Raw genomic sequence first — 25,309 nt, 5'->3', positions numbered from 1 at the left:
AAACCTGCCCTTAACCTTGGGAAAAACCGGCGGTAACCCTGCTGTATCTCGCGATCGGAAGCGCTCGTGTTTCTTCCCGGGCAACCACGCTCAGTCCCCGAGCCCCCTCAGCAGCTTTGAAGGGACGCTGCCCCTCTCGGAGTGTGCCCTTGCCCGGCGCAGGGGCTGGCCCGCGTCCCTCCAAGAGCCGGCGACACTTGGAGCCAGAAGCACCAAAGCCCAGGAAAGCATCCAACGCGAATGAAGCTGCTCTAGTCACAAGTTTCTCCTCCCTTCACCCTTTTTACACACACACACACACACACACACACACACACCCCAAGGAGCAGAAAGAGGTTTGAATAAACGCTTTGCAAAAATCCAATTAACTTCATTTGAAAAGCACCCTCCGTTTGTTTCCTCTTAACTGTACCTCTCCATCCTTTATGGCAGCACCTTCTTAAACTGTAAAATAATTAGGAAAAAACCCTTAATTTATTACATATAAACATTTTCCTTTTAGCTAGTTTTTAAAGAAAGTTTCCAACACCTGCATCCTGTGCCTTCCTCAATCCTTCCAGATCCCATATGAATATCAGGTAACAAGTATGTAATTTACAAGCAACAAACTACAAGATGGGGATGGTCTTTCCCACCTCTGTGAGTTGTACCCAGCAAAAGGGGCAATCGTGCACTCATTGCAAGAATGGTTACTGCAAAAGGGTTTATTGTAAAATGCCAGATCAACATAGTAGTCATGGTTCTGTTAAGATTTAAGAACAAGGAAGTTTTAGGTAACGAAAATGAGGAAAATAAAATAATAAAAAAAAACATTCCTTGGCACTTGACAACAGTGATTTTCTTAGCAATCCAAAGCAGCCAGAGTCCATGAGAGTCTGCTCAGGACTTTGAACAGAGTTCTGGATTGTACTTTAACACTGACGCTTCACAGTGCCCTCTGACTTCCGACACGATAACAGACAAAGGAACTGAGAGAAGGTTTAACCATATCCAAACACAAGGAAAATAACTTATTTCTCTGTCGGTTGATTTGCCCTGTGTTTTGTGTTCGGCTGTTCCTGTGCAACTAGCACCATTTACTTGGCACATCATGCGTCGCAGTGACCTACTTAAAACGCTGGGCTTTCTCCAGCTTGAAGGGAGACTGAATGCTCCTACGCGATGTAACCTTCCAGCTACATCAGAGAAGATATTGGCATTTCCTGTAAGCAAAGCCTCCAACAAGCCAAGTCCCCGGTTCCTTGTGCTCAATATCTGCCCGTTTCACATTCAACACAGTCCTCTTCCTCCAGGTTCCCCAATTTCAGGAGAACCCTTTCCAGGGTTGCAGCTATTCTCATACAGCTCATTTTCTGTCCAACTAGGGATGACTTTCCAGCAACTTCCTGCTTTCCAAAAAGACCTTTTTTTTTTCCCCAACTTTTTTTTCAGTTCAAGGAAGCATCAATGCCAGACAGCTCTCAGGTAACACTGGAAGAATCCACACTTCATCATACAATGCAAAGCAAAGCATCTTCTCAAGAAATTAAACCCAAGCAAGGCAAGACCCACACACTTTAATTGCTCTGCTCCCCAGGAGCGCCACATTCCCAGTAACCCAGAGAACATATTTACAACAAGCTCAATCTGAGCAGCTCACCAGGCATGGGTTATTAGGCTTAACTACCCAGAACAGGTAAGTCATAATTTCATAATTTCTATTCTGCTGGAAAGGAGCAACAGATCCCTGTGCTGCTGGTGTCATGGCTCCGCTGTGCTCTGCTGCGTGTCAAAGATCTTGCAGAGACCAAAAAAAGCAACAGCAGTGTTAGAAATTGCTAGGGAGAGAATAAAAACCAAACTAGAAAGCATCCCTACTTTGCTGTACAAATACATATACCCTTTGAACTCTATATGCAGTGTTCACCCCTGCACAAAATGAAGGTAGTAGGACTGCCAAAGGTTTGAGGCAGGGTAAGAAGGATGGCCAAAGGTAGAGAGGGGCTTCGCTGTGAAGCCACTGTCTGCACTCTCAAAGAAAAACTACTGACATTGAATACAAAAGAAATGGCTAAAATAATTTTTCACTGTCTCTACAAAAATAAAGGGCTATTAAACGAAACAAGCAGGTAGCAGGTCCAAAACAAAATTAATTATTTAAACTGTGAAGCACATTGTCCTCAGACATTTTGGATCCTGAAAATTACATTTGTTCAAAAGCAGATGGTCAAAATCACAGGAGAAAAACCAAGACCAAACAGCAGAAGTTTCAAAACACGAAATTTCTGGCTCTCAAAGTCCCTGAACCACAAAGTAACCAATGACTGGGACATTACTCAACAGAAACGACATTTTCCTGGGCACTGGCTGAGGACGACTGGGTGCCAGGCTAGATGGCCCCTGGGCTGACCAGGTACAGCCACCTCTTTCGTGATGTCTGAGCATGGCTCTGTAATTCATCAGAAGGGTTTTTTTAAGTGCTTGACTTATGTTCACAGACTGTACAGTTTTCAAGAATCAACATCCACCGGTGCAATTCCCTCTCAAAGGAAATACTCTAACCCATACTGCTGGAAACTTCGTAATGTCTAAGCTGTAAATTGTAGTGTTCTTTATCTACACCTGTATCCAGCAAGTAGAGTATCTTATATTTTAATATTCTTTCAGAGGGATATGGTGAGCTTATGATTTGAACTCAGGATCCGATGATTTAGAGCGATACAGAACTTCACCGCTCCGTGGCGCCAAACAATTAAAAAGAAGTTGGGTTTGTAAAGGGAAGCCAGGGACCTTCTCATAATCCGCGGTGGTTTTTTAATGTAGAAAAAGCTTGTATTAGTAAGTGAAGTGACCATAGATTTCTCCATTCAGAAGTACCACAGCACAAATACCTAGGACTATTTAGGCAAGACGTCATTTTTCTCTGAGAGACAAGCCATAGCCTTCAATAAGCAAAATTTTAAGCCATGTCATGGTAAGAACATGAATTGAACCAGAATGATCTTTCTCTCTTCCCCTCCTCCACTTAAACCAAACCTGTAAAGTTTTTCCTTGTCCACAAAGATCAACTGATACGTTTTTAACTAATCTGAACAGTATCTGAACACAGTCTATTTCTTCCTATTACAGCTTTGTAATTGCAACTAGTATAAACAGCATTTCGGGAACTTTTTTCTATCCCAAGTGTCATCTACATATCATCTTTTCAAAGAATCCACACAGAAATGAACCTACAGAAGAGACAGTCTAATCTAAGGTCCTGGAATCATGAGACATCTGGAATATATTTTCCAATTGTAGACATACCACTCAAAAATACCTAAACTTACATGGTTGTGGTATTTCTCTGTGAGAGAGAGAACCAGAAGATCCTCCATCTGTCATGACAGGGGTTAAATTTCTGATCCAGCACATCAAAGTCACATTCCATGTACTCAGAAAAGTCTCATAGACTCTCAAATTTTACATCCTAGTTTGAGGTTTGACTTTATCATCTCTGAAATGGAGCTAGTGGCATTCTTTGCCTTCCATGCTCTAAACTAGATGTTTTGCAATAGTCTTCATAATACTTCACAACAAATGAGGTTATTAATAATACAACCAGAAACTTAGAACTTAGGTTCTTGCATTAAAGTCAGTTATGGACTGTAAAAAACATACAACGTGCACATCTTCAATCCACACTCAGTTCTTCAAGAGACAAATATTTCTTGGCTGGTGGTTTAACATTGGCTTACCTCAGCAGGGAGCCAGCTACCAGAGATGATCATCCCAAGGTGCAAACACCCAGCCTCGCAGTTTGCCGCTGCAGCATACTGCACAGAATTGTTATTTTTCACATTTTCTCCATGCATTTGCAAGAGTCCACCTCAGCTTTATCATTGCTTGTATGTAACTTCCATCAGTGACAACAGGCAGAAGAAGCATCACTCTGAGACTGTGCTTTGCACATACCAGAGATTTCCATGCCTACCTCATGTCTTTGCCTTTCCCCCCTTGCATTCCAACAACAAAACAAAGTTGTATTTTGTTTTATGCATCCCAGTTGTTCTAGCGGTGATTTCACTCCCTGCAAGAACCCAACACAGATTCCAGCCACATCTTTACAGATAAGGACAGTTCAGAGAAAGTCCTGAATATCCCTATTCCTTCTCCCAGAGTATTTTAATTTCTCTTTACCTATCGTATAGAGAGCCACGTGACTGCAGAGCATTTTTGCTGTCTGAGGCCAAGGAAAATGTCAAGCCACAAAACAAACAGGAAGAAACACTCATTTAGGGAATGGGCTTTGCTCGCTGCCTTGCAGTCCAAGCCTGCCATTCCCGCTGCCTTCGCTTTTCCTCAGCTCAATACGCTCTGAATTCAAATGCTCATCACAATCTTGGGTCTATCTAGAGAGAACACGTCATTAGTCAAGGAAACAATATGGCCAAAGTTTTCATTAGACTCCAATGCTAAATAATTTTGCATTGTATTTGTTGGGAACCAAATTATGACTTTTATTCTTTGAGCTTTTTTTTTTTTTTAATCTAAAACAATATTTTCAATTGATTTGGGTTTAGTGTAGCTTGAACACTCCAGGCAGGAGATACCAGGTAGAAAAAAGTTCACTTCTTGTTATACTAGCAACCATGTTTTTCAGTGGTGCTTAAAAATACATGACACACTTAGAAGCACTAGCAAATGAAGCCATTTCAGTGAAGTTGGATACTTTAAGGTCACTGCGAGTGGAAAATTGGAAGCTTTACTGAACTGAATAGGAAAAAATTAAATTCTGTGTATAACCAGATGGGGAATATTTGAGTTTTTAAGATGGCCTCCTTTTTTTTCCAAACAAACAAAAAAAAAATTACACTTTCACTGACTCAGAGATGATTGTGAAAGAGCAATTTGCACGTGACAACTCTGCACACCTACATTAGAAATAAACACCATGAGAACAACGTGTGGTTTTTTTATGTGCCAGAAGAGTCTGTAAAACATTTTGCCTGCCCAAATCATCACCCAAACAAAATGCAATCTCCCGAAGACTCAGTCCAAGTCAGCGTGTGTATGAGGAGAACCTCTGTATGTGTCAGACGAGCAACGTACCAACTGCTTTTTACAAATACTTTTCTAAGTAGCAAAGTCTTGTTGAAGAGACTTGGATGGCTGGTTGCCAGAGACATACCCACAGCTCTTTTTGGTCAAAGGGGACGAAGACCCTGCTGCCAGCGTGACTCACCAGCACGTGCACCTGCTGCTGCCCCCGTCTAGTGCTAAAACACCAGGTGTGTCACCCCGTCTAGTGCTAAAACACCAGGTGTGTCACTCCCTATGGGACACGTTATCTCTGCGAGACCCGCGCGTCCCGTCACAGTCCCAGCACTGCCCGCTGACTGCACTGTTCCAACCCTTCCGTTTACACCTGACGAATGACCTTCCCACAAAAGGTGACGTTTAAATCGCTGTAAGCACCGATGCTGGTGCGAACGCACTTCAGGACAAGCGGATGCTTCTCCCGGGCTTTGCCCTCCCTTCTGAAATTCACACAAAGTCGGAGGAAGAATTCCTCATTCACAGAGGAACTTAAAATCTGGGCTGGGGCAGGGGGCAAAGGTCCCTTCCGAGCAGGGGAGCAGAGGGAGGCCAGGCTCGGCGTGCGCCCGGTCCCGTCCCGCACCCACCCTAACCGCCAGGCTCCCGCCAGCCTTCCCCACGCAGCCCAAGCCGTGCGGCGGTTCGGGACGGCTTCTCGGCGGCTCCAGCCAGTCTCCATCCTCCCTCCGCCGAAAGCTCCCACCCCGGCACCCCGTCGGGGTCGGCACTCGCGGCTGAGGCGGCGGCCCGCAACTAGCGCTCGTCTGCGGAAGAAGCGACGGGGCAGAGGCCCCGGGGAGCCGACCCGCTCGGCACGGCGCCGAGGTCGGCCAGACCGGCCCGCAACGCCCGCCCGCGTCCCGGGAAAGGGGCCCCCCGGCGACGAGCGGTTCCCCGAGCCGCCGCCGAGCCGAGCAGGCCCCGCCCGGGCGCCCCGCCGGGGGCGGCCCCCCGCTCCTCAGTGGCCGTCGCGGCCGTCGCTCAGGCGCCCGCGCCGCTCGCCGCCGGGATGGTGGGGCGGGCGCCGAGGGGCGCGGGCAGGCGCGGGCAGCCGCGGCCCCGTGCGCCCACAGCCCGGACGGCGCCCGGCGCGGCAGTGCGGCGAGCCACGGCCGGCCAGGTTTGACTTCCCTTTCATTGCCCCTTTCCCTCCCTTCGCGAGCGGGGCCGCGGCGGGCGGGCGGCAGCGCCCGGGCCGGCTCCAGCTCCCGGCTCTGTCCCGGCGGGGCAGCCCCGGCGGCATCGCCGGCGGGATGTCGCTCCCCGGCGGCGGGGCGCGGCGGAACAGCCGCCCGTGGAGCCCCCGAGCAGCTCCGTCGGGCGTCGGATGGCGTCACGCGGCGCCGTCACGGTGGCGGGTGACGTCGTGTTGGGTCACCGCCGCGTCACTGACTGCAGTACCCCTGGGGTGCGTGAAGCGGTGTCCCCCTCAGCAGGAGAACGACGAGCATGGGGTCGGTTTAGGTCCTTAAGGTCCCTTCAGGTTCGGGCTCCTCTCGTCCGGCTGGCGCTGCCATTGCCGTATCCCCGCTGCCCCCCCTGAAAGAGCAAAACGAACACAACTTCCAGACAAACAGGAAAACCTGAGATATTTTAAAAATACCCACACCGTAGGCTTTCAAAGCTTCACATCAAAGTTAAACATTTGTACCCAGTGTGGTGGTCACACTGCAACCTTTAGAATCTGCTGTCAGTGAGGAAGAGGGTGAAGATGATGCTTTAGTGCTGTTTGCTACGTGCATTTGACAGCACTCTGCAGATGAGCCATGGTTTGTGCCACTTCCCTGCTGAGCTGAGCAGGGAGCGGCTCGGTAATGAGCTGGGAGGGGGCAGCCTGGCCCCCTGAAATCAGGAGGGTTCTCGGGGGTCTGCGCCTGGCGCTGGAGTCGGGGAGCCCTGGTTGACGGGTTGCTTCATGGGAACGACCTCATCAGTAGCAGGAAAAACGTTTATAAACCAAATTTGAAGGGAGTTTAAAATAGCTTGGGCAACAGTTTGTCTAAGCACAGAATTATGCAAAATGAGTCAAATGGAAAATAAAGTTACCAGTGTTTTTGACATGAGCAAGGGCCCTGGCCAGCAACAAACCTGAGAATGACTTCCTTGATTCCCAAACAGGTCCACTTTGTGTCTCATCATTTCCTTTCTCCAGTCCAACCTTTATGGCTCCAAAAATACTTGGAAGTTCTGAGTTTGGGTGAATGGGCTGGAAGAAAGGGGCCTGATATTCGAGAGGTATGTTGCAAATGCACTTGGGAACCTTCTAGGATGGTGTAGGGAACCCACCAAGTACTGTGCAAACCTGTGTGGCAGAAGGACATGTCAGGCTTTCCTCCAGCAGAGAAAGGGCATCCAGAACACATGGTCAGAATACGAAATGTTTAGTCAAACACGGTGTTGTGTTAAAAACACAGGAAAACACTGACAGTGCGACAAGGAATATGTAAATTTTTTTAGCATGCTTCAAAAAGCTAGAACATTGTTCCCTCCTTCCCCCTGAAATGTATTTTGATAATTTCCAAGCAGACGGCAAAGAAAAGGAAATTATATCAATCCGGTTGGGGAGAATGTGACATTCTGACTTCTTGAAGCCTGTGAAGAGGTTTATAAACTTAATAAATGAAAAAAGATGAATTTAATCTTTCCAGACTTGTCAAACTTGTCTCAGTTAATTTTTGATGACATAATTAGAACTTCCCGCTTTAGTGTGCGCTTTTTTAGTTTACTTTTCAAAAGATTTTATTTTTAAAGACTGGAGGAAGACGGAGGGCTTTGCAGTGGGAACGGGAGCAGGAAGAAGGGGAGGACTCTTCTTGTAGGTTCGAGTGCTGATTCAGAATACTCTTCTTAAGCCAAGAGAGATGAACTCATTTTTTTCCTCCCTTGGGGAATTAGACAAGAAACAGGAAGTCATTGATTCAAAGTAAGATCATTCATTCCCCAATTGTAAACATTATATTGTATGCCTGTAAATATTTCCAGAACCCACTGGCTTTTTGGAAAATATGAAGCAAATTATTACAATCTCTAACAAACAGCCCACAATAAAAAGAGTTATTTTCAAACCTTTTATCTTTAATGTTTATACAGTGGGATATTAATTAGATTGGACATTGAGAAACGACTTGGCTGAACGCATTGTTCGCTGCCAGAACTCCAGCTACTCGAATGTTTTGTCTGTTGAAAGACAAACATTTTTGACTCCACCCTGTAATATTGCACCCTACCAAAAAGCAAAAAATCTTTCACTAGATCGATTTGTGTTTTCACTACCACAACCACTGAAATACCCTACTGTTAACCAGATGTTGACTGAGCTCATCTCTGTCTTATGTGGTGGTAATTAGTCAAAGAGGAAAAACATTCTAAAAAAAATCCAAAATCGTCTAATAGGAAATTATCATTCCTCGTTACTTAGGAGAGCAGATTCCAGGCTGTCTGTCCAAATCAGTCTGCAGCTGAAACTTGTGCTTCCTCTGTAAAGTAGCTTGGAAGTGCCAGCCTTTCCCCCTTGGACCTGGGGGCTGTGCATAAGGAGAGAGGAGCAAGGATTAGGAACAGGACAGCGGTGAGTAACCTGCTGCCCTGACAGTCCAGGGAGTTTTCTGGTAACAGGGGTGGGGGAACCCAACACCCAGAAGGCTTGCAGTTGAAATGCTTTTGTGCTTCAAGGTTAGAATTTGGATGTTGTAGGGTCAGGTCAGGAAACTGTTGTAATAACGTGCTTAAATCCCAGCAATTCCATGAGGATTCCTGAGTAGTGGATTCCTGAATAGGGATGGTTGTAACCTCTGTGTTTAACATCTTGAATCAGAGCCTGCAAGATCAAGAAACAGAGTCAAGAATGAAGCAGTTAACTGCAGACAAGTGATTGTGGTGAAAAACTAATAGTTTAGTCAGTTTGTCTTTCCTCTTTTTTTTCCTTCTAACCTAATACACGGAATGAAAGGAGCAAGGAAATTAGGGTACGCTAAATGAAAGACAGTTTTGTGACTGAGTTTTTCACCTGCTTGACTATGATGAACTTGAGAATAATCTGAGACATCAAAAATCAAAAGACAACTAAAACATACTACTCAATGTACTGAAGAAAAGTTAAGGACTTTATGGAATCTACTCCTGACTTTGATTTCTCTTGTGATGCTTCGCAAGCTGTCAGAAACACCAGGAAAAGATAAGTCCACAGGTTCTTCCCCTCCAGCTGATGAGAGTTGGGGAATGGAGGGGAACCAGGGCTGCCTCAACTGAAAGTGGGAGGAAGGAGAGTGCTTGATCCTGGGACTGGAGCAGTCCTTCGGAGGGGAGCTCTCAAAGATGTGGTTTATTAATCCATGCTAACTGGGTCAGGAGTTGCAGTACGGAGACGGGTATTATGCATGATTTTCCTGTGCTAGGAGTTTTCCTCACACTGAAAATGGTGGCTACTTGCCTTTGCCAGTACCTCATTAACCAACATGTAGCATAACCTTGTGACTGGTAATTTTTTCTTGTGGTCCTACAGCTGCCTCCCACCAAACAGTGTTTTTATGGCTGCTCCTTATTTTGGAGATAAATTTAATACTTGTGGGAAACTCAAGCTTTATTTTCAAAGCCGAACCTAGGTGTTCAGAGCCCTGCAAAGGCCAGCCCTGCTCGCAAGGGAACTTTTTGGACTGAATAGTTACATTCAACCATCCACCTACTCTCCATTAAGCTGTCTACAGATACTTGGAATACACAGAGCGCAGTCCTCCTGCTTACACACAGATGATTTTCTTGGCCTCTCAGACTCTAGCCCTGATGAGCCAGCTCTCATCCTGAATAATTTTTCCAGCAGTGCTTGTCCAAAAGGGCACTGAACTTCATTTCCAGAAGACATGAGCAGTTAAATGTAGATAAAAGCACAGATTTGAACAAAAAACATGCACAAACCAGGATGTTCAGAGACCTGCAAGAGCTAATGTAAAGGCATTATTTTTCATGTGAGGGATCCATTAGGGAACTCACCTTTACATTTGGACCCATAAATTCCCCTTTGGATCTCATTCAGGCTATTGCATTTTCTAGGCAATTTGATCAAGCATAAGAATTCTGAAACACTTCTCATTAAACTTGCACAAAACCAAATGTGCTACTAACTCACGGGTGGTTACGCACATATAAGGCTTTTTCTTAGCAAAAGCTCAGCTGTCCAACGAGCCTCTTCTACATAAGAAAGGGTACATACAGTAATTGAAGATTGAAACAGGTGATGTGTCTCTGCTTATCGAGGAAAACATACTGCAGCCCCCCCCAAATAATTGAAGTAATTAAGTTATGATATTATCAGCACAGATTTTCAGATCTCTCCTGTTTATGATAAAGGGCCTTTGAAGACCAACATAGTTTTACTAAGTTTTACGAAGCTGTACATGTACAAAATTTGGGGGCATTCTTGAGATTTATATAAAATACGTTAGCATGTGTGTTAAAAAAAGAAGTCAGACATTAAATACAGACTCATTTGATGTGGGGATTTTTTCCCTTTCTTTTTCCAGCATAAATATGGCTGAACTTTCAGAGCCAGAAGGTACTGTAAACTGGAAGGAAAGATGTTTAACTCTGGAATCACAGTTAATGAAGTTTCGTCTCCAGGCAAGCAAGATCAGAGAATTGTTAGCAGAAAAGGTAGGTTTGGTGGTATGAATTTTAATGCTGTATAAATGATTTTATTTGATGACAGGGGATGATCACATGTCATGGTTTGAGATTACAAGTACTGGGAGTTCTTCAGGAGGGGAAAAAAAGCATTTTAAACCAAATATATGGAAAACAGGTATGTTTTAATGCTGCAAAAGAATTTCACACCTTAGATTTGCAGCAAGAAATGTTAATTTTCAAATAAGAACACACTGGCAAGTCTCCTGCAGAGAAAAATATGTATCCAGTAATCACTTTTACAACATCAAAGTTAACATTTAACACATTTTCCTAAGTATTTAAGATCTGATTTAAGACACAGAAATCATGGGGGAGAAAATTCAGAAGTAGTATTTTCCCCAGTATTCCTTACCAAATCATATAATTTACGAGACTTGGCTTTCATATAATAAGACATTTCCAACTATGGCTCATCATCTGAGTCTAGGGACGCAGGAAGTCGAAAAGTATTATATAATTTAATTTGATTAATATTGTTTAAATATAGAGGAACATTTCACTTGCATGTCCAAATATGTGCATACCAACAGCCAACCATAATTGAGCCCATATTTGAAAAATAAAAAACCCCACTGTATTTACCTGGCAATATGTTCACAGAACAAGGCAGTTGAAGGAGTACAGGGGACAAAGCATTTTAGAGAATCACTGAAACTATGTCATCATGAATATTCACTTCAATGAATTTCTAGATAAAAAGGTATTTTGTCAGAGCTAAATTTTAAATAAATTGCTCCTCCCCCAATATGAGTGATGATACTTCTATGCATTTATATTAATACTTATCTTTATCCATTCTCCCTTTGAAGCCATAAATACATTTAGCTAGCATCCACATTTATCCCTCTCTAAATCATTCTCATTTTACTGTATTTTGGTGTGGGCGACCTAAATAATATTGAAGCAGGAACAAACATGTTTTTGCACTTATGAAGAACTGTGGATGGTATACAAAGTTATATGCTCTGCTCCTTTCCTATTAATACTTAACATTTTGTTTCCTCTGACAGCTAAATTAATCATCAAGTATGTATTCACTGAGATACCTATCTTAATTCCAGGATCTTATTCAAAGTCATTTAGATGCTATGTTAGTTGTAATTTGTTATTTTATTGACTCATCAGAAAACTCCTATTAGCCTGAATAACAAAATGCCATCAGAAAACTTTGTCACTTCACTGCTCAGTGCCCGTTACCAGATGGCTACATTGAACAGCAAGTGCCATGAACAGATCTCTGCAGATCTCCACTGATAGCTGCTGGTCACTGAGGGAAGTAATCAGAAATCTGCTATTTTTGTTGAGCCATTTTTTTAATTCATGGAGAGTCATTCCCTCTTACCCTGTGGCTGTTAAACACTTCCTAAAATCCAAATCATTATATGAACCAGCTCTCCTCTACCTGCAGCCTTGGTGATCTCCTCAACTTCAAGAGCTTTGTGAACCAACACTCATCTTTATAAGGGCCACTTTGACTCTTCCCTTGTCTGTCATACTTATCCCCATGCCCCCTAATTCTGCTCTTATAGCTTTCAGTACTTTGCTTACTACAGACATCAGACTTAGAGTTGGTTGAACTATACCATCCGGTTCTTGGACTGAATATGATGTGGTTATTTGTTACTATTAGTTTTATCTGTGCCCTTTTCTATGGAGGTACAAAACCTGAACTTGAGATGTGGAAAAAAATGCAGTAAAGAAATTTAGTATTTTCTGGATTAGACATTTTTAAGTAGATCTTTTTTATTAAAGTGAACATCAACATTTACAGCAATGTAAAATCTTTGTGTAATATAGTGAGTTCTGCTGGAATTGTACTGTTACAGTTAGTATTCCAGATAGCTCTACTTTGCCAGTACTAAAATTGTTGCTATTAAAAAGTAGTGTAATTGAAAACTGTTCTGTTTACCCAATCCTGCAGTTTTTCTGTATGGCAAACCCTCATTGAACAGGTATTGCAGAATATTTGGTATTGAAATACAGATCAGCTGTGCAAATGTCATCCTTTGAAATTTCCTTTAAAAAATAAAGGAAAACTAGTCATATCCTTCATTCCAGTTACCAAGGCCCATAGATGAGTTAAGTCATTATCTCCAGTCTTGGGGGATTACATCCATTGGAGAGTACAATCCTTTCTGCTCTAACACTCAACACATTGTTGGATGCTTGCACAGTCGGGGCTGTTAGATGTCGTGTCTCTTCCCCCGATTTGGATCACTACATTTCGGGGATGGAACTCAAGTTGGTGTATGCTGGACATGATTTTCTAGGGACTTTCCAGCAGCTGTAACTACAATGTTTCCTGCAGCTGCTGCTGATTATAGTTTTGGCAACCAAAAAGTTGAGAATCATGAAACAAACAAAACTATCTGTTACCAAAAAAACCAAAACAAAAAAATTAGAAATTTGCATGCTTTCTATTTGACTTTATGTCCCTTCAGAGTTTGCATTTATAGGCTCTTAACTGCTAGAAACATCCTCTTTAATACAAATCTATGCATAATTGTATCATTTCAGAAGTTGGCATTTTAAAAAAAAAATAAGAGGGATAAAATCACAGATCTTCAGCACTGTGCCTGACACAAAGCATTCAAAGGAAAATTATTTATTCTCTCTAATCTGTGAGAAATGTGACTCCAAAATAGATTAAAAAATTCTTAAGAACTTCTTGTCTTACTGATTTCTTGTTTTAGTTTGCTTTAGCTTTCTCAGAAGTTTTAGGAAAAGCAAAGTGTTGACAGGTAGTAAAAATGAGAGAAATATTTTCCACTGAAGACCACAGGACCAACAAATACTCAGTTGAGATAATTTGATAAATTACTTTCTGGAGCAGAGTATTAACAGCCTTCCTGAAAAATGGTTCTTCACTTTGTCACTGTGACTTTTTAATATGAATCTTTCATTCATGACCTAGAATTCATTTGGGATACACATCAAAGACTCAATAAAATCAGGCAATATTAATCTGCAAATTTATCAATCTTGCACAAGTCAAACCAAACAATTTTCAAAATGGGCACTAAAGTCTTCACTGTATTTATTTGTAGGTTGGTTTCCTTTGTAACAATCCAGTGGTTATTTTTCACCTATTTTTATTTCTGAAATTGTACAAACAGTGCTCATCATTTGTAAAAAGAAAGATACACTGATTTGAAATTAAAGTGCATAGAATTGCTACTCAAAAATACATTTGGGAAATGGCAGAGTGGATAACGAAGACCTGTTTGGCCAGTACTTGATATGCATCCTGGTATTAATGATGAGAGGAGGATACAGCTGATGGCAGATTTTATAGGCACTTTCTAGATTTGCTACCTGCTACAGAATAAAATAAATTTGCAAAGGGCACAAATAATCCTCACTCTCACTTGGATTATCACAGGCCTTTATTTGTGGTTTTGTTTACAATCATCTATATGCTACGAAATGTGTACTAAAACATGGAACAATAGCTCCAGACAGTGTTCTACTTCAAAATATCAATGGAAATCACAGTACTATGGTGTGACAGGCATAAACCCCTCTTGGGTATTAAACTCAGTAATTGTGGAAACCAGAGTGAGAGTGGTACTGTGACAAAAGAGGTGGTCTCTACAAGAAGGTAAGAGGAGCAAATTGGTGATTATTCTGCAGCCTTTCTCCTCTGCGTATACTTGAGAGGTATCTCTTGCAGACAGTGAATCAGGAAAAGGAGTTTACATCTTGTTAAACTATGTGTGTAAATTGTCAGAAACTACCATTGGGCTTCCCCCCTTATATCTGATCTATAACTTAAGCTAAGACCAGATTTTAAGAAAAGGTTGCTTGAATCTATCCCTTTTCAGTATTTATGTCTGTGACCTGTGTACTTCTCTAAAGGTATTAGAGCAGTGAATTAATTGAGATACTTCTCTCATACGCTGGAAATCAAATAACCTTTGCAAAGTTGCTTCATTTAATAGTGCCCCTGAAAATAAATGAATGATCAACATAGGAAGTCTTCAGCATATATGTCTAACAAACAGATGTGTTCTAATTTAAAAACCAAACTGTTTGCTGGGTTTTCTACGTCCCTGAACCCCAGTGGTTGAGGTGTTTGAGAAATGTGCGTTATAACTGTGTGTCAGCAGAAGGGCTGCCAGAATGTTAATTTTGTAGTGAACTTGGGAGGAGAGAGGAGCAAAGAAATACACAATGCTTTTGGAAAGCTAATGTGTTCACTGTTGTTTGTGTTTGGGCTTTTAGATTTTTTATTTGTTTTTCATTTTGCCGAGTAAAGAGTCTATATTTATAAACCTCAACATGCGAATAAAGAGACCTTGTTGGAGTTTTAAGCAGAAGCTGCTGCTGTAAGTGGGAGAGGTCTTTACAGGAATGTAAGGAATGATGTCGAAAGTATCCCTAGTACACCAAATTTAGGATGGCTGTGGAACTGAGTTTTAAGTAGAAGCCTTAATTTTAATGCAGCAAGTCTTATGCATATGAAGAACATACTAAAAACCCTTTTGTTCAATAAAAGATTACAGTATTCTGCTGCAAGTTCAGGTCCTACCTAGCATTTCATTGACATATGAAAAGTTGGGCCCTCATTCTTTTCATAGCAAGTACATTTTTCACTTAAAATATTTGTGCAACATCAGGTATACAGTCAACGTTTTTCCTCTCAGTAAAATCATGTTGGCAGAAGACCTACGTAGCTGTGTTAAATTTCCTTGTGGGCAGCCTGCAGTGAATTTCTTTTTCATCAGACTCCATAGGGACTCGGTATGGCACTATCCCAAATGTTGCATTACGGGTTGTCCAGTAATACTCAACATTCACATAAACATCTCCAAGTTTGTTTCCTTCAGTGCTGAGGGTCATTATTTTATGCTATGAATGATTTTCAACAAATATAAAGGATTAAGAGAGAGGATTATTTTCATGTATGTATTGATTTGCTTACTTTTAACCTTCCATTTGGATGTTCTCTGTATACATGCTCAGCTGGCAACCGAGTGTGTACATGAGAAATGCAATAATATTTATAGTTTCTGCACAGATTATGAAAATTGAATGATAGCTGATTTTTAGGCCAAATACTATTTGCAGTACATGCTAAAGCATAACACTTTCCCAACTTTGTCTTACAAACCAACAGCTAAATCCATGTCCCACTGTACTTTTATTCAATTCGCAGACATATTTATGGTATGTCATTTGACATTTCAAAATGAAGCAGATGCAGTGTGTTTTGTTATCTGTGGCATAGCAATTTAAAGATTAATGTTTTCAGAGGAAAAGTCCGTAACACATTCAACTCGTGCAATGATTGCCAATGAGAAAATTGTAAAAAATCATAATGAGTATTTCCATTTGCATTCAAAGGATTAGGAAGGCTAAAGTAAAAGGGAGTGCCAAAATTATTCAAATTAAGGTTATTTTTCAGTACTGCAGTTGCTTTTTAAAACTGTGTCATGGAAAATAATTCAGATGCAATTAGAAAGATACAAACAGGAGAAGGCAAGGAGAGTTAAAGAGAATAAAAGTTTATATGGTTAGAGTCTTGGGTTCGTTTACTGCTTTTTAATACCTATTCCTTTTTCTCAATAAGTCTATTTTCATCCCTTGTCTAAAAGTTCATGCCTTTTCATAACAGAGAGTTTGTTTTTTTTCTGTTTCACTGATTTTGTATGTTCTAAACCTGCATTTTTTCCTAGGAGGAAAAAAAAAAAAGAAAAAAGAGAACTCAGGAAGCAATAAATTAACCGTTCCTGTAGAGACCAGGCTGGGTAATGGCATGAAAGAGTACAGCCCTTGCTGTGAGGCCAGAGGATGAATAACTTCCACTGGTGATAGGGAGATGAGGGCATCCGTTCTATTCCGGGCAACCTGAGATGGGGGAGTTGGTGGAAGCTGTGGAAGCTGTGGCAGTGTTCAGGCACCTATGAAGCTCCTTAGCCAATCTCTTATTTGTTTAGTATTTTACTTCTAGGAGCTGCAATATTTTTTTCTCCATTTTTCATGGAGGGGACTCCTTTTGTACTTAGAAATTACGCGTTCAATTTTCATTCCCTTAGAGAGTATATTCAGGCTTTAAATATCTGTTGTCATATCTTAAAACTGTATTCTGCTGCCTTGCATCTATCTCTTGCTCCTTTACCATCTGTGTTTCCTAGGTGTCCTGTACGCTGGAACTTCATGAATAAATTCAGTTTCAGTAGAGCATTTGATTTTTTAGTCTTTGGCAGTCACTGATACCTTTGCTTGTTAAGCGTCACCTCTCAGGCAGTGGCATGGAAAAGAAAGCCTCCTATTTCAGATGCTTACCGTGTGGCTCTAATCAGAGCTCACGATTCAGCAAGACAGAAGGAGCAGGATTTCCACAGTCACAGTATAATGTTCCAAACAAACCAAAGCAGGCAGCTGCCTTTTAATACGGATGAACAGCCAGTTGATTTGTTTCTCATCTTATTTCAAGTACTGTGCGAGACTTCTTTTTCCTTGCCTGCCGAAGTACTTCAGTACATTCTTCCATCTTGCTTAGCAAAGCTCACCAGGCTTAGCAAAGTCCTGTGACTGACACTGGGAAAAGCCAGCATTACACGCTGCTCATTTGACCTTCAGTACGCTGCCTCCCCAAATCCCACTGCTGAATTTAACATTTTTAAGTCTGTATATTTACTGGCAGCTGTCCTAGACTCCTGATTCTGAAAGGGTTCTTTCCCTGGGCTTTTCTGTTCTGTATTTTAAACTTAGACAGTTTCCAGAAGAAATCATTAATTTTAGTATAACGAACTCATCTGAAATGTGAAAGATTGTTTTTTCATATGTACTTTTCACACATTTAACAAGCGCTGGGAAAATCTTTTGAGCTAAGTAATTACTTTAACAATCGTGTTTAAATATTGAAAAGAACTTAAAGAAGAAAAATATAAGTAGGTGGTAAAACTAGTCTCATGTCATGGAGACTGATAAAAATTTCAAGGCTGATCATTTTGGAAACTGAGCAGATGGAGACTGATAATTTTTTAAAGTTTTGGATTGTTCTAAGGAAGGGCTTTTGTGCTAAGCATAGTTTAGCTGAAAAGCCAAAAAAGGAGAGTTAAGAGGGACTTCCAATTAAGAAGTGCCTTTTGTCTAACTAGGGGAGCAGCACCAGAAATTGTTGTAGTTAGAAGTGGACAGGACCATGATTCTGTAGAACTACTAGCCACCTTCAGAAGAAGCGTGAGGAATGCATATATGTGTATGTGTATTAATACATGTGTAAATTATATATATATATATATATAGTTGGCATCAAAGACCCAAGTTGTTTTTACACTCGGTATTTCTCACCATGATTGAGGCAGAGAAAACAGATCATCCCTGTGGTGAACAGCCTGAACAGAGAAAGGTGAAATGAAGAGGAGGAATTGGTTAGATAGCAGATTTGCAGAGGAATAGTTGACACTGCTTTAGTAGCCTTTTACCTTCTAATTGGTATTAATAATGGAGAAGATGAGAGAAGGAGAACATGGGAGTGCACTGAAAAGTGGCAGCTTGCAGGCTGCCAGGTTGTGAGCACTGAGCTGAGCTGTGCAGTAGTCATAACCTAGGTGGGCATTTAGGTGGGATTTGAAGGAAAAATAAGGGTGTAACTTTTGGGATTTAAGCCAAATAGCTAATTCTTTCATCTAAAGACTTTTTTTCATGTTTGAAATAATGGCAAACCTTAACATTTCATATCCTATGATCCAGTAAAATAGTGAGCAAGATTTATCGTGACTGATCTGTGAGTAGCCTAAGGAACATTTGAGCCCCATTAAGACTGAGCCTTTAGTATTAGCCCTTTTTTGGGGGGGAGGAATTAGGAGAAATTTCTTAGGAAGAGTGGTTAGGCATCGGGTTGCCCAGGAGGGAGGTGGTAGAGTCACCATCCCTTGGGGATGAAGAAAAGTTGGATGAGGTACTTAGGGACGTGGTTTAGTAAGTAATACAGGTGGTTGGGGGACAGTTGGACTAGATGATCTTGGAGGTCTTTTCCAATCTTAATGATTTCCAACCTTAATCAATTCGGTGATTCTATGATTTAAAAGAATACCGTGTTCAGAAAGCATTTGATGACTGCGTTCAGCTCATTTTGATGACTAAATCCACACTTTTGAGAAATACTTTTATAGCTGTCATCTTGTAATGGGGAAAAGTTTTTGTGCCAAAGTATTCAATTTCATTTTTTTATGGAGGCATACTTGATTTTATAAATATAGATAGGTCTGAAGTACCACTTTTTTATGAGACAAGATGGAATTTCTATAAATGAGTTAAAATGCAAAGCTGCCTTATAAAAGTCTTTCTAATTGTGTTGCCTTTGTAATAAAAAAAATAATCCCATAAGGAACAAAGTGTATCATACCCAAGGCGTGTGCTAATTCCTTCCTCCCAAATTATCTTCTTGTTTATTTTTCCTGTGAAATACTAGTATCTTGATTTTAAGTCAATACTCTTTAGGTGTTTTGTCTCTGTGGCTTAATTGGTCAGGTCATATTTTAAGGTTTGTTGCAGCTTATAAAGATTTCAAACTTTGCTTATGGAAAATACTTAATACGTAGAAGAAAAATCAGTGTCAAGACAGAAAGAGTAATGTTTGAAAATACGGATGGAACATACTCTGTCAGCTTTTTAACAAAAATATTACAGAAGTAAAAGGAACCTTACAGCGTTGTCCTAAGCTGAACCACCAGAAGAGAGACCTTCTTGTAAAAATAGTAAGTCCTGCTGCCTGAACAGTTTCACTATTGCTTTTAACTAACAAATGTATGCAGGGCTCTATACATGCATTGAGCATAGCATATTTTAAAACATAGAAACTGGTGGTCATGGCAAACAAATGACTTGCTTTTAAGCAGTATTGGCTCCTAAGGAAATACAGAGATCAGTTGAAATAGTTGGGTTTAAGCATAGGAATAGAGAACCAAAAAGGGAAATTTTGGTCTCATACAGTGTTCTGGCCAACAGTGTTCTGGAATAGTGGCATGTTCTTCAAACCTTTTATAAAGTTACAAGCACCACATAAAATGTCAGACCTTTAGCTTTTATAGCTTCTGTTACAAGGCAGTTCCAATATCTTTTTTTAGTCAGTGTGGAAAATGAAGGTCTTCCCCTTCCCAGCCTGTATTTATTCATCACCTGTTTAAACCTGCTAGCACCTTAGAAAGGCAGTTGTTTGTTGGTGTGTTTATCCCTCACTTGATTGTCTTATGTGACGTGAGGACTGATAGCTCATCTAAAAATGGTCAGATTCACTACTTTTCTTTTTATGAGGTACATTATTTTTCAAGCACAGATGGTCCGGGCGTTTTTTTTTTTCAGGTGAGGAAGAATTGAAAAATTGAAATGCAAGGAATAATGCAGACTCTAAACATACCATCTTCAAGTCACTGGACGTTCTGCATCTAATCAATAGGCTGTATTTATGCTTCAGAAGCATTAGGTTTTAATTCACTTTTCATTTTGGAAAACACTGATCTATTACTAGTACACTTGGAGGGGCTTACAGAGAAGTGATGCTTTTTTTTCATTAATGGTGATATTATTTCCTGTGTTTACTTTAAAAATATTTCAGAAATGTCTCTGTGATACAACTATGTGGTTTATAATATAAAAAATGAGGAGTTAGTGTACTATGCACTGACTATAATATACATTTTAAATGTGAATGGGACAAGATATTATGTTAAAAATTGACTTGGATAAAAAACTAGTGTTTTGTTCCCATACATAATATGCATTTTCAGATCTCAAAAAGGAAAGAATTTTTAAAAAAATACATTCTTAAAAGGTTTCCAGCAAAATTACTAAATAACTATTTCAAGTATCAGGAAAAATTATGGATGTAGTTCTGTAATTTCTCTCTAATGCACATTACAGGCAGAGTGATCTGCATATATGTGTATATAAATGCCTACAAAAGAAGGATTTTCTAAATCTATGAGTGATGACTTTCAAGTTTACATACTTTGGTGTAATCCATGTTTTAATAAAAATAAGATTTCTTTACTTGCACAAAAATGTATGTTGAACATTTCTGCTTACAGTCAAGAAATTTCCAGGTGACCTTCAAAAAGAATCACTATATGATTTACTTCTGCATTGTAAAAAATTCTTGACTGTGTGCTGTGCTTCAGTGTCCAGACCTCCAGGGCCGTGCACCTCTTTGGTTTTATTGCTGCCCTGTTTCTTCAAAGCATTTGGTATTTATTCACATGTGGCATTTCTCTGTTCATTGCTTGAACAAAAATAGCTCTATTTGATGAGTGTCAGATGTAGAATGGTTATTTCCTTATGAAGTTTAAAACCAAATCTGTTTCTAGCAATAAATACTGTTTTTCATAATGCTGATAATTGATGCAGTGTGCAATACCACGTTTTCTGAAAATTATAACAGGATTTTTAAACTTGGAAGGAGAAAGTGCATGTTAAAGTAGCAGTCTGTACTTGTGTTGACATTGTTCTTCAGTCAGTTTGCATGTATTTTTTGCTCATGGGCCTAAAACATTGATTTTTTATATTTGAGACTGTAGAACCAAAACGAGTAGAGATTATGACAGGACACCTCTGCATCCTTAATGAATTTGGGAAAGAGCCTGCACCAATTATAGATGTGCGTGACAAGAACATTCCTTACAGGAGGTTTGTTGAACTGGGGCATTATTTCAAGTTATCTCAGTCAGGAGACATCTGCAAATTAAGTTTAAATATACTTCACATGCTAGATGTTATCAAGGATGTGCTGGCCTCCCGTGTTGGTTTTTTTCCTGGGATGCCGACTCTATGTCTGTTGATACTTTACAGACTGTAGTTCATTCAATAAATATCTAGCCTAACAATTGACACATAACATTCAATTCCAGTCATTCTGGTGATTTGCACAGATATATGTAGAAGGAGGCTGGTGAGACAGAGGTCTAATTCAACAGACTTTTCTGCTTTTCAATTAATTTTCTGTATAAAATGATAATTGGCCATCAATATTCAAGTTGGAGCCACAAGTAAGAGTTTGTTCTGTGTCTGCAAGGCACACTGACCTCTGCCTCCAAATGTGGATATGGGTACTGATAGCTGCCACCTCCATTGAGAGGTTCAGTTTAAGGATCATTATACCTTTTTTTTTTTTAAAGTAATTTAAGGATCTTAAGCAATTTATCTGTGGTCTGAAATGGTCTTCATAGTCACCGGGTAAAGATAATTGTCCACTACAGTTTGTTCTTGAGGAATATGAAGCATGACTTAGTCCAGTCACATATTTTTACTTTCTCTCTCTCTCCTCTCTCTCTTGCTCAGCAATGCCATGACCATTGCTGTGAAACCTCTTACTAACTTAAGAAGAAGGTTTAAAGTTAGGTTTACTTTGTGAAGATACATCCTTCCTTTGGAACTCATTCCAATCTTTGGCCTAAGCTGAGTCTCACCTAGTTGAGCTGCACTGGCAGCTGAGTGGGCCCAGCAAGCAGCATTTTCAGATTTGATTTCCATCTGCTAAATCTGACAAGTTTCTGATGTGACCTTGCAGCTGAACTGAATTTTACTCATGGGACATAAATAAATTGCCTGTTACTGCCATGGCAATTGTGTGCATTTAAAAACTGTTTGACTGTAAAAGTTGATGAACAACTTCCTGCTCATCAACAGCGAATTTCACATCACAAAAATCTGAAGGAGTTTTCTGACAACATATTGTACAAGTATTAACAATGTTAATTATTGAAATAATAGCTGCACTTTTACTTGTTTTGGCATAGTGCTTTTACTACAATGGACTGGTAGCTGACCATATAGTGAGAAATAACCTCCATTTCTAAACCCCCAACTCACTAGAAACGATGTATCTTAAAAACAAAATTAAAGTCTTGTAAATCAAACTTCTGTTTGAATGTAAACCCCAAAAGGTGGATGGAAAGTAACTTTAGAATTCTAAATTCTAAAAATTAATGAAACTCTTAAGTTAAAATCTCAGCAAGAAGTCATAGGAATATGAAATTAAGTACATGTGACCAGAGAAGAACAAAGATGGCTCATCTCCCTGTCCGTTTGTCCAGACTGCTAGTACAGGAATGACTGGGATGATCATTCCCTTAGAAGTGTTCCTGCCAAACAACTCACTGGGGACCCAGCCATAACCATGTGTATTGTGAAATGTTGTCTGCTCTTGTTTCAGTGGTGAGTTGTGGTATGAGGATGCAGGCTTCAGGTTTTTATATTGTAGGAGAAAGTACTAGAAGGTCAGTCACAGGCTTTTTTATGTTAGTGAAAACTCATTTTCTCGATTTTTAGTTTTTGATGGGTACAAAATGATGACTCTGTGCCCTTGTATGGATGAAGTGCTGGAAGTACACACAAGTGTTTCATGTGATTGACAATATAATTGGGAAGAGAAAAAAACGGGACCAGAGTGAAAAAGAAACTGAAAGATGCCAGGAGTCAAGTACAAATAGTGCAGAATGAAACCGATCATTTTAAAACTGAGCAGTAAACTAAAGAAGGAACAAAAGGTTTTCATTTGCTTTATTTGTATCATATACTTTTCTATGAACAGTTTTGAAGCTGAACACGGAGAATCCCACTGTTAATTATTTTATGTTTCATCCTCTTCAGATCCTCTCTTAGCTAGGTATTTCCTGAGAAGCAGTAAATCCTTACGCCACGGAATACCTTAGGTACTGTCTAGTGTTATTTCAAACCACAGTTTACTTTTTGAAGAAGTCATAATTGTGTTGTTCACCAAAATTAGACTAGAGAGCTCTTCACAAAATATAGCAAGGTGTAAACAAAGTATTTCTTTCTGGCCTTTTCTGTTTCAGATTGTTGGAAAAGCCTTCAAAATAAATCTCATAAAATGTGGGGTTTTTCCGAGGCCTGAGCCTATGATTTATTAGACATCATTACAAAGTAACGGATCAGCCGTGTGTCTCACTGCTCAAAAGTGACCTGCATTCCTCCATGTTGTGCTGGTCTGTGTCTTCATCCATTTCTACTGTGGCTTTTCACAATTTTTTCTGCAGAGAGCAAGAGTCCACCATGTCTCTTCTGCCACATACCTTCTTCATTCCCACAGAAGGGTAGGAGAGTCTGGGACAGGCTTAATGGTACAATTCCTCCCAAAAGCTAAATTTGTCATCTGGGGAGGAATTAGCAGCCACGTTGTATAAATGTGCCAAGTAGCCCTTTATTCCCTTTATTCTTGCCAGTTTTGGAAGGACACAAAGGAGCTTGCCACTTTCGAAGTCTGTAAGCCTGTGAGGAAAGTTTCAGAGCCATTGTCAAAGAAACTTCTCTCAATTCGAAGGAAAAAAAGCAGCATGCCATACAGCAGTCACAAAAATTATACTGTGACAAAAAGTGGCTTTTCTCTTTTTTTCTGTAGAAGAATCTTAACAGTGTTTAAATATGTTCATAACGATGAATTATCTTCCCAGTCTGACACACTGTTTATCCTTTTAGTTATTTTATGCCCCCTGCTCCTGGCTTGTTGTTTTTCAAAACCGACCATGAAAGTCTGTTCCACTGTGGTTACTTCTGGCAACAGGCAGAACACATGGACATTTCACTATCTGTTTTTATGTATCTACAGATGCAGCAACTTGAGAAGCAAGTTATAGATGCTGATCGTCAAGCAGAGAGAGCTTTTCAGCAGGTACATATATACATTGAAAAATATCGCCACTGGCTGTGTGAATGTTGCTGTCATGAAGGGAAATTCAGGAAATTGCTATGTTTCTGAAGCATTGCTCAAAAGGGAGAAGACAGTTTCTTTTTACATCTATTTATTTGTCTGCCCAGAGATGTTCTAACACCTTTCAGTTCAATAAAGTTAAAGCTAACAGCATGAATAAAAATGCATTCATTTTTAATGAGCTTTTTCATTGATGCATCATGAGTCTTCGATGTATGATGCACATGGATCAAAAGGGAGAGGAAACAGCAACTTATTTTAGAAAATCTGTAAGAAAATAAAATGACAGCCTGTAAACAGGCTTATTCTATATTGTTTGTTCTTCTTGTAGAAGTTGTGTCATCTAAAGAATGAGACTGTGGATAAATATTTAACCAAAGTTGCCTTTTGATTCCAGATGGCAGATAAAGCTACTGCATTTTACGAACAAATCTCGGATATTCCCTAAAAATCCTTCCTATCTTACTGTGAGACAGCTAGAAACTGAAATTTCTAAGAATAAAAAAGTTCATATGCTAATTTGGAGTTATCAAACATTCCTGACTACAAGCCAAGTACTTTTCAGCCATTTTTTAGAATGTTTCTGATAATCTCATGCAGCTTTTTGCACTGTTTAATTGTTTGTTTATTAAAATGTTGTTTATTAAGCCTAACAACAGCTCCCTAAACATAAATTGCACTCTTCCCATATTAGTGTAAAACAACATCCTGTGTGTTACAAACCCAGAAGTTTCTCACTGATACTAACAAAATCTGTGTAAAGTCTATCAGTGTTTTACCAGTCCTGTTGGCATTAGATACATGAGGAGACATAATAAACTGTAGAATTCCTCCTCAAATAGGCTTCATAACTTTGCAGGGTCATCCTGAATGTTTGGGGGTGGGGGGGGGAGGGAGAGG

The 25,309-nt window shown here is 40.2% G+C and overlaps 1 protein-coding gene across 1 annotated transcript in view; it reads left to right on the top strand.

The window, feature by feature from the left end:
• Window positions 1–10,578: 10,578 nt before the first annotated feature.
• Window positions 10,579–25,309, top strand: part of PLEKHH2 (pleckstrin homology, MyTH4 and FERM domain containing H2) — a 48,046-nt gene continuing 33,315 nt past the window's right edge. Inside the window, exons 1-2 of the mRNA XM_084261214.1 lie at window positions 10,579–10,704; window positions 24,308–24,370. Of these exons, the coding sequence (XP_084117340.1) occupies window positions 10,582–10,704; window positions 24,308–24,370 (186 nt within the window). The 5' untranslated portion in view covers window positions 10,579–10,581. The remainder of the gene's footprint in view (window positions 10,705–24,307; window positions 24,371–25,309) is intronic.

The sequence above is a fragment of the Gallinula chloropus genome, assembly GCF_964237585.1.
Source record: "Gallinula chloropus genome assembly, chromosome: 3".
NCBI lineage: Eukaryota > Metazoa > Chordata > Aves > Gruiformes > Rallidae > Gallinula > Gallinula chloropus.
The sequence above is the reverse complement of the archived record's forward strand: the minus strand, read 5'-3'. Positions and strand labels throughout refer to the sequence as shown.